The sequence below is a fragment of the Ochotona princeps genome, chromosome 6, assembly GCF_030435755.1.
Source record: "Ochotona princeps isolate mOchPri1 chromosome 6, mOchPri1.hap1, whole genome shotgun sequence".
Taxonomy (NCBI): Eukaryota; Metazoa; Chordata; class Mammalia; order Lagomorpha; family Ochotonidae; genus Ochotona; species Ochotona princeps.
In genome coordinates, this window is record NC_080837.1 from 10,492,368 (window position 1) to 10,506,097 (window position 13,730).

Genomic DNA, 13,730 nt, shown 5'->3' on the forward strand with positions numbered 1-13,730 from the left:
GACATGTGGCAGTGTTGGAATCTGTTAGCATGACAGGTGCAGTGGACCACAAGGGCACCGAGGGAGAAGGGCTTGGCCTGCGGAGGTCCGACTTCCCCTTGTAGGTGGAAACTGAGCTGAATCATAGAAGACTTGGAGGAGCCTGGGAAGGGGCACACCAGACACAGGGGAGAAAGAGCTGGTGCTAAGCTAAAGCTGGCAAAGCGGGATTGGCCATAGAGGACTATGAATGCCAGGCAGGCTGGAAAGCTTAGACTGCATCCCAGAGCTGCAAATGTGTAGTGAGGTGGCGGTCACATGGAGCCCAGAGCCCGAGGCGTAGTGCAGCAGGAATGTCCTGTGAATAAATGCTGGGGCCTCACAGTGCCTGTTTCCTGTAAAGTGAGTGTCATGACATCCCCCATGTGTTTAGCACTCATCAGATGCTTAAAGGAGAAAGGCCAGCTAGGGAGGATGAGGACTTCCCTACAAACCCAGGTTTTTGATAATTTCAAAGTCAGCAGGCAGGGGCAGCTGGGAAGGGAGTGGGCAACAGCCACCCTCCTTCGCTCTTGAATATAAGCCATGCACATGTGACCCAACCCCCTAGGCTATGTGGACGTTGGCATGATCCCAGCCGGTGCACGTGAGATCCGCATCCAGGAGGTGGCCGAAGCCGCCAACTTCCTGGCCCTGCGCAGCGAGGACCCCGACAAGTACTTCCTCAATGGCGGCTGGACCATCCAGTGGAATGGGGACTACGAGGTGGCTGGCGCCACCTTCACCTATGCTCGCACTGGCGACTGGGAGAACCTCACCTCCCCTGGCCCCACCCAGGAGCCTGTATGGATCCAGGTGCTGGGGGTAGGAGTGAGGAGAGGTCCCCAGAACCCAGCTCCCACCTAGAGTGTGCACTCACAGCCCCACCCACTGCCCCCCCAGTTGCTATTTCAGGAGAGTAATCCCGGCGTGCGCTACGAGTACACCATCCACAGGGAGGCGACTGGCCATGGCCAGGTGCAGCCGCCCGAGTTCTCCTGGCAGTATGGGCCCTGGAGCAAGTGCACAGTCACCTGCGGCACAGGTGAGGAGAAACAGGCCTGCCCGGCGGCTGCTTGCTGCCTGGGCTTGGCATCTTAGCAGGGACTGCCATTTTGGCTTTGATGTTCACCTGCTGGACCACCCAGGGGTTGGCACCTTAATCTCTTGGAGCCACAGTTTGTCATCTGCAAAGGGGGCCAGCAGTCTGCCCCTGCTGTCCCTCCACCTATCCCCTGTCCATCCATCTGTCCTTTGTCCCTTTGTTACCCCCTTGGTCTCACATAGTCTCTTCCCATCCCTCCATCTCTCTCTGTCCCTTGTCTTCCCGTCTTTGGCCCTCAGGATCAGAAATCTGTGCAAAGAGGTCTTGAACCCATTGAGAAGACCAGGTTAAGGCTGATGGCTGAGACTTGGCAAAAATCTTGAAAAGCCATCAGAGCCATCCCCTGCAGTGCAATGATTCTCAATCCCTGGGCATGGGGGGCCTGCCATTTTGCAGGTGGCCCACTGGGAGTGTACCAGGCAGCAGGCATCTGAGTCCTGACCCACGGTGGCTGGAATGGATAAGGGAATGAGAAGCTCTAGGGTGCACAGTGCAAACTGGGGGCCTGCCATGCTGTTGGGGGACCTTTCCATCTTCCTCCAACCTCACCCCCAGGCCTCTTGTGCATGACACAGGAAGAAGGGGCTGAGGGCCTTGGGCCTTTTTCTCCCCATCCAGACTGTGTTCCAGGCCCTGCTAGTGGCTGGAGAGTTGGCAGTAGGTCCTCCTGCTACCCTTGAACAAAATTAGATTTTAGGACTGCCAGTGGCCAGGGTGTGAGTGTCCCCAGTGAAGGGCACAGATGTGCAAAGGCCCTGGGATGAGCAGTGGCAGAGAGGGCAACCAACAGGACAGGGCCAGGGTGAGCCTGGTGTGGAGGAATCCAGCTGCAGACACCTCTGAGGCTGATGCTGGGAGGGGTGTGGGCCAGGGGCTCACAGTGTGGATGGATTTGCCCACCAGCAGCAGCTGGCACCTACTACTGGTCCATAGCCACCTAATGTCCTCACATTAAGGGCTTTCAGAAAGACAGGTCTTAGGGTTGCTCCCATTTTACAGATGAGGACACTGAGGGTCAGAGAGGCCAAGTGAGCTGCCAAGTCCTGTCAGTGAGGACGCCGTGGGTCTGGGCACCTGCCCCACTAGACCTACACACTCGGTATCTTGAGAGGTCAGGGAGGCCCGCAAGGAGGAGGCGGTGGGGAGTCCTCTCTTTTTCTTTCCCCAGGCAGGGAGAGGCCACTGTTGTGGGTTGATTCTGGGTGGAGAGGGTGTGGTCTTGTCTTTGGGTGTCCAGGCTGAGCCCCCTGGGGCCTGCAGGTGTACAGAGGCAGAGCGTGTACTGCAAGGAGCAACAGGCAGGGCCTGTGGATGAGGGACACTGTGATGCCCTGGCCAGGCCCGATGACCGTCAGAGGAAGTGCAGCGAGGAGCCCTGCCCTGCCAGGTGAGCACCACCACCAGCCGTCCTGGGCCTGCCGCAGGAGAGTGGGGTACTCTGGGGAGGAGTGAAAGGAGCTGGACTAACAGTTTTTTTCCAAAGTCAAAGTCACCCCCCCCCCCCCCGGGACATTCAATGCTGGCCTGACCACCTCTATCCTTCTCTGGATCCTAGAATGTGCAAATAAGCTGTGGTCTGGTCCAAGTCCCCTACGGGTGCCTGTCACTCTGGGCTGATTCTCCATCTCTGCTGGAAGCCTGTTGGTAACCCCTGTCTGACAGGCCCTCCCCATTCCATGTGCCCCTGGCAGGTGGTGGGCAGGTGAGTGGCAGCTCTGCTCCAGCTCCTGCGGGCCACGGGGCCTCTCCCGTCGGGCTGTTCTGTGCATCCGCAGCGTGGGGCTCGACGAGCAGAGAGCCCTGGAGCCGCCCGCCTGTGCGCACCTGCCGCGGCCGCCTGCTGAAGCCCCATGCAACCGCCACGTGCCCTGTCCAGCCACCTGGGCTGTGGGGAACTGGTCTCAGGTGTGTGTCGGGGTGGGTGGGTGGGAGGGAGATGATCACCCCACAGCTCCCTCAAGGGTCTTGGGGGCCCAGGGAGGTGGGCAGCTTTTGTGGGAGTCCCTTAGTGCTTGGTGCTGAGGGTGCTGGGACACAGTTCCTTCTCCCTCCTTCCTCCTTCAGCACAAAACTTCAGGGTTCAGAGTGCCGTCTGGCAAGATATGGCCACAGCCATGACCTTGAGCTGGATAGGGCCAGTGGAGGCCTCTGCTGTTTGTCCAGCAGGTTCCCACCCCACCCTCCGCGGGCTGATCCCCTCTTCCCGGTTTTCTTTGTAGTGCTCGGTGACATGCGGGGTGGGCACACGGCACCGAAGCATCCTCTGCACCAATGACACCGGCGTGCCCTGTGAGGAGGCCCAGCGGCCAGCCATAGAGGCCCTGTGCCCCCTGGCCCCATGCCCGTCAGGGCCCCTGGACCCGCTGGGGGGCCCTGAGGGCTCAGGCAGTGGCTCCTCCAGCCCTGAGCTCTACAACGAGGTGGATTTCATGCCACACCCACCAGCCCCCCGACCGCCCTCCCCAGCACCACCTCTGCTGCCCAGCATGGGCAATGCCATCACTGAGGAGGAGGAAGAGGAGCCGCCAGGGCCTGTGTTCGTGGATGACTTCTATTACGACTACAACTTCATTAACTTCCATGAGGACCTCTCCTACAGGCCCTTCAGGGACCCCAGCCCAGACCCAATAGGCGCGATGGGGAAGCCATCATCCACACCCCCCACTGGCACTCCTGTGCCTGCCATACAGCTTCCTGGGGCTGGGGAGCAAGGGACACTGGGAACCCAGTCACCCCACCCCCCACCCAGCCACACTGGTCACTCCCCAGGGCCCAACACAGAGCCGGCCCCTGGAAACCTCTGGGCTACTACCACACCTGAGGACAATGCCCCAGACCTGGGGCTCCCTAGCCGGCCCTGGCCCCCTGCCTCGGTGGACGGCACTGAGACACCTGCTGTCCCCAGGAACCCCAATGACCTCATAGTGGAGGGGGACAGCCAGAACCAGCTGCCCCCCACGCACCGGAGCAAAACCCACAAGGTTTCCGTGGATGAGACAGAGATGACTAGCCACAGAGTCCCGCACCTGTCCCAGGACCCTGGCCCCACACTACCTCTTCTGGCCCCAGCTGGTTCTGCCACCTCCTCTCCTAGTCCTGGCCTGCCCTGGACAGAAGGCACTGTGGCCTGGGGGCCCACTCTGGACAGTGGTGGCCTGGAACCCACTGTGGGGGTGTTTCCTTCTCCACCTGCCCCTCTGGCCACCCAATCTGGGATCTGGGACAGCTCCCAAGGGCCGGGGATGCCTACCTTTGCCGCTGCAGGCCTTGGTTCCGAGGACCTGCAGACAATGGCAGTGCCCACAGACCTGAGCAACCTCGAGCATACACCCTGGGGGACTGTCCTGAGCCTGGGACCCTCCCGTCACCCTGAGGTATCTCTGAGCTCTGAAGCCACACCAGCTTGGGACATCCTGGTCAATAGCAGCAGAGGGAACGCCAGCTGGCAAGTGGGAAACTGGAGCCAGGCAAGTGGTGTGGGCTCAGGGAGGGGGCTGGGCATATAGGTAGGGCCTCTGGTTCCCATTTGAGTGGTGGGGGGCTGGGGCGGGCTGAGGGCTCCCGATGGGTAGCTGTGGCAGATGGCCCACTCACTGTATTGATTTTTCTTAGGGGGTCCTTGGGGGAAGGGGTGATGTGGATGAGTCCATTTTATATATAGGAAATTGGAGTCCAGTTTCATGCTGTGGCAGCCACCAGGCTGTATGGAAGTGGGCTAGGGGCAACCTGCCCAACCCTCACGGGTATCTGCCCCTCCTCAGTGCTCCACCACCTGTGGCCTGGGTGCCTCCTGGAGGCCTGTGCACTGTAGCTCTGGCCGGGACGAAGACTGCGCTCATACTGGGCGGCCCCAGCCCGCACGACGATGCCACCTGCGGCCCTGTGCTGCCTGGCACACAGGCAACTGGAGTAAGGTGTGTGCCCTTCTAGCAGGGCAGGGGAGGACTCACTCAGCAGGGCTTTAGAACGATTTTGATCTTATACATAGTCCGGAGGCAAATTGCATGCTGTGTGTCTTCAGGGACTTAGGCTTCTGTGTTGGTGTCTGATCCTAATAGAGGCAGAGGGACAGTGGCCCTGGTCCACGTCACTCCTGTCCCTCTCCTGGCTCTTCCTCCACCACCTGTCCCCTTCTCTCTGCTTCTCCACCTGCTATTGCCTCTCCCCTCTGCATCTGTTCCAGGCTCATCTTGGAATGCTTCCCTTCCCTCCATCCCAGCTCCCAACCCCACGGGCTGGGTCTTCCACAGTAGGGGGGGTGTGTGTGTGTGTGTGTGTGTGTGTGTGTGTGTGTGTGTGTGTGTGTGTGTGTGTGTGTGTGTGTGTGTGTGTGTGTGTGTGTGTGTGTGTGTGTGTGTGTGTGTGTGTGTGTGTGTGTGTGTGTGTGTGTGTGTGTGTGTGTGTGTGTGTGTGTGTGTGTGTGTGTGTGTGTGTGTGTGTGTGTGTGTGTGTGGTGTTGGTGAGAAAGACGAGTCTACACATGTGTGCCTCGGTCCCCAGTGCTCCCGCAGCTGCGGCGGGGGGTCCTCTGTGCGGGACGTGCAGTGTGTGGACACGCGGGACCTCCGGCCACTGCGGCCCTTCCACTGCCAGCCTGGACCCACCAAGCCAGCCGCTCGCCAGCCCTGTGCCACCCAGCCCTGCCTCAGCTGGTATACATCCTCCTGGAGGGAGGTGAGGCCTAGGGGGCTTTTGGGATGCGGGAAGGGGCAGCCTCAGACCCTGCCAGAGCCCTGACCACCTCCTCCACCTGCCCCGGCACCCCCTTGCCCTCCCAGTGCTCCGAGGCCTGTGGCGGAGGTGAACAGCAGCGCCTGGTGACCTGCCCAGAGCCAGGCCTCTGTGAGGAAGCACTGAGGCCCAACGCCACGCGGCCTTGCAACACCCAGCCCTGCACACAGTGGGTGGTGGGGCCCTGGGGCCAGGTGAGCAGCAGGTGAAGTGACAGCAGTGGGAGGAGCTGTGCACCTTACCCCACCCCATTCCTCCAGCTTTCAGACATGGCTAAGGGCAGGCAAAGGGTCCATCCCTGCCAGGAAGAGTGGTCTGAGGCCTGAAAGAGGAGGAGGAGCCAGGGAGCCAAGGAGATGGATGGAGGCCCCATGGCAAGAACCACAAATGTGGGGGGGGGGGTGCGTCAGTGCAGCAGCAGGGACCATAAGAGGGGTTCTAGAGGCATGCCTTGGAGTTAGCTGGGCTGGGGAGACTCAGCCAGGCTGCAAGGTGAGGGGCGCAGGGCAGGACACAGGGTGGGGCCCACTGAACTAGCTTCTCCAGCTTTGCACAGCAGACCCCAGCTGGTGGCAGGAAGGTGGCGCTGGCTGAGAAGTCCTGGGCCTCTCTTGTGTTGTCCCCAAGCTACAGCAGCTCCTCTGCCCTCATCTCTTGCGCATTGCATGACTGCTCCCAAGTGGCTAAGCCATCGGGGTCCCCAAGAGCTAGGAGTTTCCCAGCCTGAGTAGGAGCAGAGCCTGCAGTGGGGTGTGTGTGTGTGTTTGTATGGATACAACAAGGGGGCCCTGGGAAGGAATGGAACCACAGGAGCCAGCTCCATGGACAACCTCCATCCCCACCTCTATGCAGTGCTCAGCCCCCTGCGGCGGTGGTGTCCAGCGACGCCTGGTCAGGTGCGTCAACACTCAGACGGGGCTGCCCGAGGAAGACAGCGACCAGTGCAGCCACGAGGCCTGGCCCGAGAGCTCCCGGCCCTGTGGCACCGAGGACTGTGAGCTCATTGAACCTCCACGTGAGTTGGCACCCATGGCAGTGCACAGGGTTCAGGCGTGGAAATGGTCATACCATGGCCCACTGTACCACTGCAAGGCAGGCTTGGGAGTTCCACGGATGCAGGGGTTGCAGTGTGCCAGGCGGAAGCAGGACTGGGCCAGGGGGAATAGTGCAGGATCAAAGCTGGGGAATCCCAGCCCTGCAGGTGTCCTGTGGGCAGCTGCTTGGGCAGTGGAGAGAGAGGTCTGGTGCCCAAGATTTCAGCAGGGGGTCCATCCCCTCAGCAGTGGGGAACTGGGGTGGAAGGTATCCCTCATGCTGCTGCTGGAGAGTTTGCCCCTGGGGAGCCCCAGCTCCAGCTCTGGCCTGGCCCCAGGAAGGGCTATGCCCCCAGCACATGACCTTCTGGCCAGCTGGGTCCTCTTGGTGCAAGGGCCTGAGCCAGATCCCTCCCCTGCCCTGCCTGCCCCATGCACACACTTCCTTCCTGCAGCCCCAGCTGCCTTGGCACAGGAAGCTCAGAGGCTCTAGAGTCACACCTGGACCCTCACCAATGGTGGCCCTGGGTTCCACTTCCGTCCCCAAGCCCCCATGTCTTCCAACATATGGGGGCTGGCAAACCCAGCCCTGGCATAGGTGGGCTCTATGGGCAAAGGGTCTGGCACTGCCAGGGTACCCAAGAGCCTCTCAGACAGTGCTCATTTGGAGGTCAAGGTCAGGGGGTGGGGTCCAGGGCTGCCTGGGTCAGCACTGGTTGCTCCCTGCCTCAAGGACAGAGGTTGTGACTGCCAGGCATGTGGTCGGGGTGTCCAGGGACTGGCCCTGGTCCCCCTGGTTCCAGACAGCCTTATCTGCAGTGGCTGGCACCCAGCAAAGGCAGCTTGTATTCCTGCCACGTTGCCCAAGCACAGCCTTCCCTGCCTCAAATCCCACACACCTGAGGCCAGTGAGAGCACTGCCCATCTGCTGCTGCCTGTCCTGGGCAACTCTGCAGCCAGAATCCCCCAGGGCTCCCGGGCAGGGCAGGAGCTGGGAGCTGGCATTGCATTCTCAAGGCTAACAGGCATCTGGGGGCAGGTGGTGGGCAGTTTGCAATCCCAGATGGCAAAGACTTGTCCAGGAAGACAGAAGGAATGGGGGCCCAGAAGCAAGGACAGCCTGGCCCAGGAGGCCATGGGTTTGGACGGGACATGGGTGGACAGCTGGAAAGCCTGGAATTCTCAGAATATTGTGAAGGTTCCCAAAACTGAGATAGGACATTCAGGAAACTAGGAAGCTCCAGGGCGTACAGTTCCTGCAGCCAGACAGCTCCTGTAGCTGAGACATCTGCTCACCAGCAGGGCCACCCTACAGGCCCTGAGCTGGGGTGGAGGCAATGCCTGCCCTGAGGCCCTCAGCTCGGCAGGGGATGTCCCAGGCCTGGAGCAGCTGTGGTCCTCTGGGCCCTTCCCCTCCCCCACTACAGCAGCTGGGGGCTGTCAGCAGCAGCAGCAGCCCCAGGATCAAGGCCAGGAGGCTGGAGGCAAGGCACTTCCCAAAATAGCTCTGGTCACCCAGGCCCTCTAAGCAGCATGTAGCCGCCCTCCCTCCCCAGGGCTCTGGTGCTTAGCCCCTGGTTTCTGCCGAGGCCCTGCCTGCACTAGTGTCCTAGGAGGGGCTACTGGGGTTATGGGGGAGGTTAGAAGCACAGGCAGGCAGATGGGTTCTGACTTGCCCCCAGGCTGTGAGCGGGACCGCCTGTCCTTTGGTTTCTGTGAGACCCTGCGCCTGCTGGGTCGCTGTCAGCTACCCACCATCCGCGCTCAGTGCTGCCGCTCGTGTCCTTCCACCGGCCGTGGTGTCCCTTCCCGAGGCCATCAGCGGGTGGCTCGCCGCTGACCTGCACCAGGGGGACACAGACCAATGAAGACAACGATGATGACACCGCTCAGACCTCAGCGCCCCACCAGGGCTGCGGCGGCCCCACCTCTGCTCCCCAATGGTGCTAACCCCACCCCGTGCGCAGGCTGGGGACCTCCCCCTCCCGGAAAAAGGGTATTTTTTTTATTCTAGCCATTTGTGTAACAGTTACAATTTTACATAAATCAGCACCTACCATCCCAAAAGCTCTGGCTGGCCTCTTCCTGGGTCTATCTGGGAGACCTTCTGCCAGGTCATCTCTGGTCACTCCCCTGTTGTGGGGGGATTGAGTCAGACACTCCCTGCCCCATTGCCACAGCAAAGCCCATGTGGTCACTGCTGGGACTGTCCCCACCCTATGCAGGTCCCAGCCCTCCATGTTGTACTCATCAGCTCCTTCCTAGGCTGCCCCCACGTGACCTTCTATCTCCTTGCTGCTCAGGGATGGGCTGTGAGTGCGGCCCCTTCCCCACGGCCACCCACTTCCCCATCACAAAACCCAATGCCAGTGGACTTGACCTTGTGTCCACGAGGCTTTGAAGAGTGTCCCTGGTACTGGCCACCTCCCAGCCCAGCCTGCCCTCCCCACCCCAACTACGAGGCCTTGGGTTTAGTCCCTTCTGAGGTCCCCTCTTCGGGGCCTGGAATGTGTCTTGTCTTCTCCAAGCAGGACACACTGAGGTTGAGAGAAGTCCCCTGCCTTCTATTATGGATCCTCTGGGCTGGGGGCTAGGATGGGATGGGCACCGAGACAGGCAGGGGGGGAGATGAGGCCAAGAATGGCACCCCTGTACCCATGGGCCTCCAGGGTGCTCACTCAAGGGCTTGCCCTGCCTGATGGATAAGAGGGCCTGGGCAGGCCCTGCAGGCAGCTTGAAGGGCTTGTGTGAGGGCTGGGGCGGAGCGACAGGCAGCTTCCCTTCTGTGGCAGTCAGGCTGGCCCAAGTAGGCCCTGGGGACCTGCTACTCTCTGAGTAATGGCTTCCCAGGGCTTAGTCCAGACTGCCCCAAGCCAAGACCCCTCTCAAGGCCAGGGGGTCTCCTGACCTACATGTGGTGGGGCAGACATAGTGGCAGAGCCCTGGGGTCCCTATCCCAGTTCTGCTCCAGCTTCTCCAAATCCCCCATGCCCACTGCCCCCAGGGTTTGGCCTGCCCTGCCTGGGGTTCCACACTGGAGCTGGCTTTGCCAACGCGCCCCCCCCCTCTATCTCACGACAAGACATTTGGTCTTAATCATCCCTGTTTTTCCAGTGACTGCTGGGGGTGTCCCCACTGACAGCCAGGCCTGGGCTGTCAGTTCTAGACAGGAGGCAAACAGCTCATGACTCAGGACAAGCCTGGCCCAGAGGCAGAGAGAGGGGCGCCAGCTCTGCACACCAGCCTCCACCTGCAGCCTGGCCACAGCCCAGATATGCATGCCCCTTCCCACCACCACTTTCTCAGGCTGCCATAGCAACCCCCTGCATTCCAGGGCAGGGACACTCATGGACCCTGTCCCACACCCCAAACGCTCAGGACCCATGGCATTTCAAGGCTCCAGCATCCTACAAATTAGTATTTTATTCTCCCTGTGGGGCATAGCAATTCCAGGATAACCGCTGTAGAAAAGGACAGAGTCAACTTGGCAGTCCCCCACTTCCCCATCCTAGGCGATATAGAGGGGGCCTGCACCCCGCCTGCCCCAGTGCCAGTGGCAGGCCAAGGACAGTGCTCTGCAGGCCATGGGGGTGCGGTGACACAGACATTTGGCTGACAAACCAGACCTGGGCTTTCCCAAGTGAGACTTCCTCTGCCCACACAATGCAGAGGACACCAGAATCGCTTCCAGCAGCTGCAGCTTCATCCAGCTCTGCACCCCCACCCCACCCCCGCCCAAGGCCACCTGGGGTGAGCAGGGGCCTCCGGGCAGCTTGCGGGAAATGCTGGTGCAGGGTGGGGCGCCAGCGGAGGCCCCGGGTCACGCAAACACACGCGATAAGGACTTGTTATATAAAATAGATGTGCAGGATCTAGAAAAACCTTGATAAAATAGTCTATAAAAATAGAAACTGTAGTGAAAATATACATGAGTAAAAACAAGGGTAGAGGCGGGAGCTAGCAGGGGACCCCGCTAGCCAGCATGGGCACAGAACACATGGGCTGGGGTTCCCCCCTCCACACTCCACAGGGCCCACACCGGTAGTGGCACAGGTTGGGTGACAGGAGGAGCGGTCCAGCCAAGAGCTCCCTCTGCCGGCGCAGCCTGGAAGGCCCTCCCAGCACAGGTGCCAGGACCTGGGGAGCCGGAGCTGTCTCACGCTTATGGCCTGGAAACACGCATATGGCGGCCACTTGGGCAAGGGTGGAAGTGCCTTTGCTTTCAGCATCCCCACCCAGGGCTATTCCACCTTTCCAGGCCAAGTCGCCCCCTCTTCAGGGTCCTGCCAACAGCAGGTGGTACCAGCCTTGCCCATGGGGAGATGATCTTGGGAACAAAGCTGAGTGTGGCTGACCCTGACCCCTTCCTTCGTGGTGTCCCCAGGCTGAGAACCACAGTGTCACTACACGCGGGACAGGGACAGGAGGCAACCAGGAGTTCTTGGTGTTCAGTCCTAGCTGCTCAGAAACAGCGGTGAGATGGCCAGGCCCAGCTCTTGGAGACGTTTCTGGAAATCAGGCCTCAGTTGGCAGCTCCCAGAGACAAAGGCAAGGGGAAAGCCCGCTGTGCATGCTGGGAGGGGCCGCGGCTTTGGCTCATCACAGGGAGTGGCTCCCTCTATTTGGCAAAAATAAGGCAAGTGTGGACGGACAGGCGGATGGATAGATGTGTGGGTGGAGCTCACAGCAACCAGCCACCCAAGATGCCATGTGGCTCCTCAGTGCAAGGGCCAAGGTGGTCCCCAGGTCAGGCAGATGCCCTCACCTAACACCTCCTGGAGGCCCAGAGGCCACCAGTTTGTCCTGACATGTCATGGGCAGCAGAGACATGGCGGAGTTGTGTTCGCTCCGGTGAAGCAGTCGAGGCTGTTGGGTGTCCGCAAGGCCTCACTGTGCAGTGTAGGCCTCACTGGACTGCAGGGTCCCCCACCGGGACTAGCACCAGGGGGCTGCTTTGTGGTTTGCTGGCCCCGCTGGTCCGCATCCACACTAGGGGAATGGCTTCCCACAGACTGCCAAGCTGAGAAGAGCCGGACACAGACAGGCAGGTGAGGCAGTCCAGCCTGGGCTGTGCTGAGTAGAGTCCAATGAGGGGACATGGCTGGTGGGAAGGAGGTTCTCATCCAAGGGCAGTCCCATGCCACCAGCAACAGCCACGCCAATCGGTATGCCCGGCGCTCCAAGGCAGAACTCGGGAGATCTGGAAGGGTCGGGGTGAACACCAGGATGGCTGATGCATGCTGTCAATAGGCACTCAATGCCAGCCTGCTGGGCGGTGCTGAGGGCTCACGGCACAGGCTGAGCATGCCCATGCCCGTGGGGAGGTAGCTGTGAGCGAAGACGTCTGCCCAGCAGATGCCCAGCGGCCGCAGCTGCTCCATCATCAGTCCTGGCTTTGAGCAAACCGCGTCCCTGCAGCAGGTGCACTCAGGCCGTGCAGGGAGGCAAGTGACAGCATCTTGGTGTGGGCACTGAGGCAGGGCGCTCAGGTGTCCTCCTCCTCGTCGCTGACCAGCTCTCCCTTGTCAGGACTGCTGTCCCGCTCACGCAGGAAGTCCTCGCGGATGGCCTCCAGCTCCGTCAGCTCCAGCCGCACCTTCTCCAGGTGGCAGGCTCGCCGGTTCCGGATCTGGCGCAGCGGGAAGGGATTCAGGTCCCCAAAGGAGATGCTGATGAGCTTCCTGGAGCAGAGACATGGGTCTAGGTTTGGGCTTAGGAAACACACTTGACACAGCCTCCCCGCCAGCAAGGCTCACACATGGCTGGGTGACCGTAGGAGTTGGTCAATCCCTTCATGGCTTCCGACTGCTGACCAGCATGCTGGGAACGTGGGAGACACCTGCCAGGGTGGCAGTGAGTGGGTCTCCAGGGCTAGCGTGGGGCCTAGCACTGCAGTGACTGGCACACCCAGGTGGCAGTGCAGCCAGGGTTGGGCTGTGAACTCCAGAGGGACAGGTTGCTGCCCAATGGCAGAAGCTCTGAAGGTGGCCCCAGCGGCCGTGGCTTACCAGACACAGAACCACACACTGCCCAGGCCAGCCACCCTGCCTCCCAGGACATTCAACACGGAAAACCCAGCTGGAGCGGAACTAGGGCCCAGAGACTTTACTTCGAAACACCAGGGGCTCATTCCCCTGCCTCTGCCAGAGATGCACAGAGCTGGCAGCCCTGGGCCAGGTGGAGGCAAGCCCGTGGTGAGGCCTTCCCATGCCCCGCTGCTCCTTTAAGAAGCGGTGCCTGGGCCCGGCGGCGTGGCCTAGCGGCTAAAGTCCTCGCCTTGAAAGCCCCAGGATCCCATATGGGCGCCGGTTCTAATCCCGGCAGCTCCACTTCCCATCCAGCTCCCTGCTTGTGGCCTGGGAAAGCAGGAGAAGACGGCCCAAAGCTTTGGGACCCTGCACCCGCGTGGGAGACCCAGAAGAGGTTCCTGGTTCCCGGCATCGGATCGGCGCGCACCGGCCGTTGCGGCTCACTTGGGGAGTGAAACATCGGATGGAAGATCTTCCTCTCTGTCTCTCCTCCTCTCTGTATATCCAGCTTTCCAATAATAATAATAAAAAAAAATTAAAAAAAAAAAAAAAAAAGAGGCGGTGCCTATGGGCACAGGCATCTGTCCTTCCTGTATTCCAGGCATCTTCCCCTACAAGGGACTGAAAGTTCAGGAGGCCTGGCTTTGCTTCAATGCCAGATCCCCTGACTGAGTGCCGGAACCTGGGACGCAAGGATCCTACATGTGGACTTGCCGAGTCCTGCGGGGCTAGGTGGGGTACCTCTGGGCAACGAAACACAGGCTTGGGGGCTGGGAGGCCCCACAGACCAAGCATCTGCGGTGTCCACCCCGC

At 60.7% G+C, this 13,730-nt stretch overlaps 2 protein-coding genes across 2 annotated transcripts in view; one reads left to right on the forward strand and one right to left on the reverse strand.

Moving 5' to 3' along the window:
- ADAMTS7 (ADAM metallopeptidase with thrombospondin type 1 motif 7) overlaps window positions 1-8,948 on the forward strand; it is a 34,425-nt gene extending 25,477 nt beyond the window's left edge. Inside the window, exons 15-25 of the mRNA XM_058665272.1 lie at window positions 590-834; window positions 922-1,063; window positions 2,384-2,510; window positions 2,815-3,028; window positions 3,343-4,621; window positions 4,696-4,718; window positions 4,843-5,037; window positions 5,624-5,797; window positions 5,902-6,048; window positions 6,707-6,869; window positions 8,571-8,948. Coding sequence (XP_058521255.1) covers window positions 590-834; window positions 922-1,063; window positions 2,384-2,510; window positions 2,815-3,028; window positions 3,343-4,621; window positions 4,696-4,718; window positions 4,843-5,037; window positions 5,624-5,797; window positions 5,902-6,048; window positions 6,707-6,869; window positions 8,571-8,728 — 2,867 coding nt within the window. The 3' untranslated portion in view covers window positions 8,729-8,948. The remainder of the gene's footprint in view (window positions 1-589; window positions 835-921; window positions 1,064-2,383; window positions 2,511-2,814; window positions 3,029-3,342; window positions 4,622-4,695; window positions 4,719-4,842; window positions 5,038-5,623; window positions 5,798-5,901; window positions 6,049-6,706; window positions 6,870-8,570) is intronic.
- Window positions 8,949-11,023: 2,075 nt separating this feature from the next.
- Window positions 11,024-13,730, reverse strand: part of TBC1D2B (TBC1 domain family member 2B) — a 54,945-nt gene continuing 52,238 nt past the window's right edge. The window contains exon 13 of the mRNA XM_012927719.2: window positions 11,024-12,569. Coding sequence (XP_012783173.2) covers window positions 12,374-12,569 — 196 coding nt within the window. The 3' untranslated portion in view covers window positions 11,024-12,373. The remainder of the gene's footprint in view (window positions 12,570-13,730) is intronic.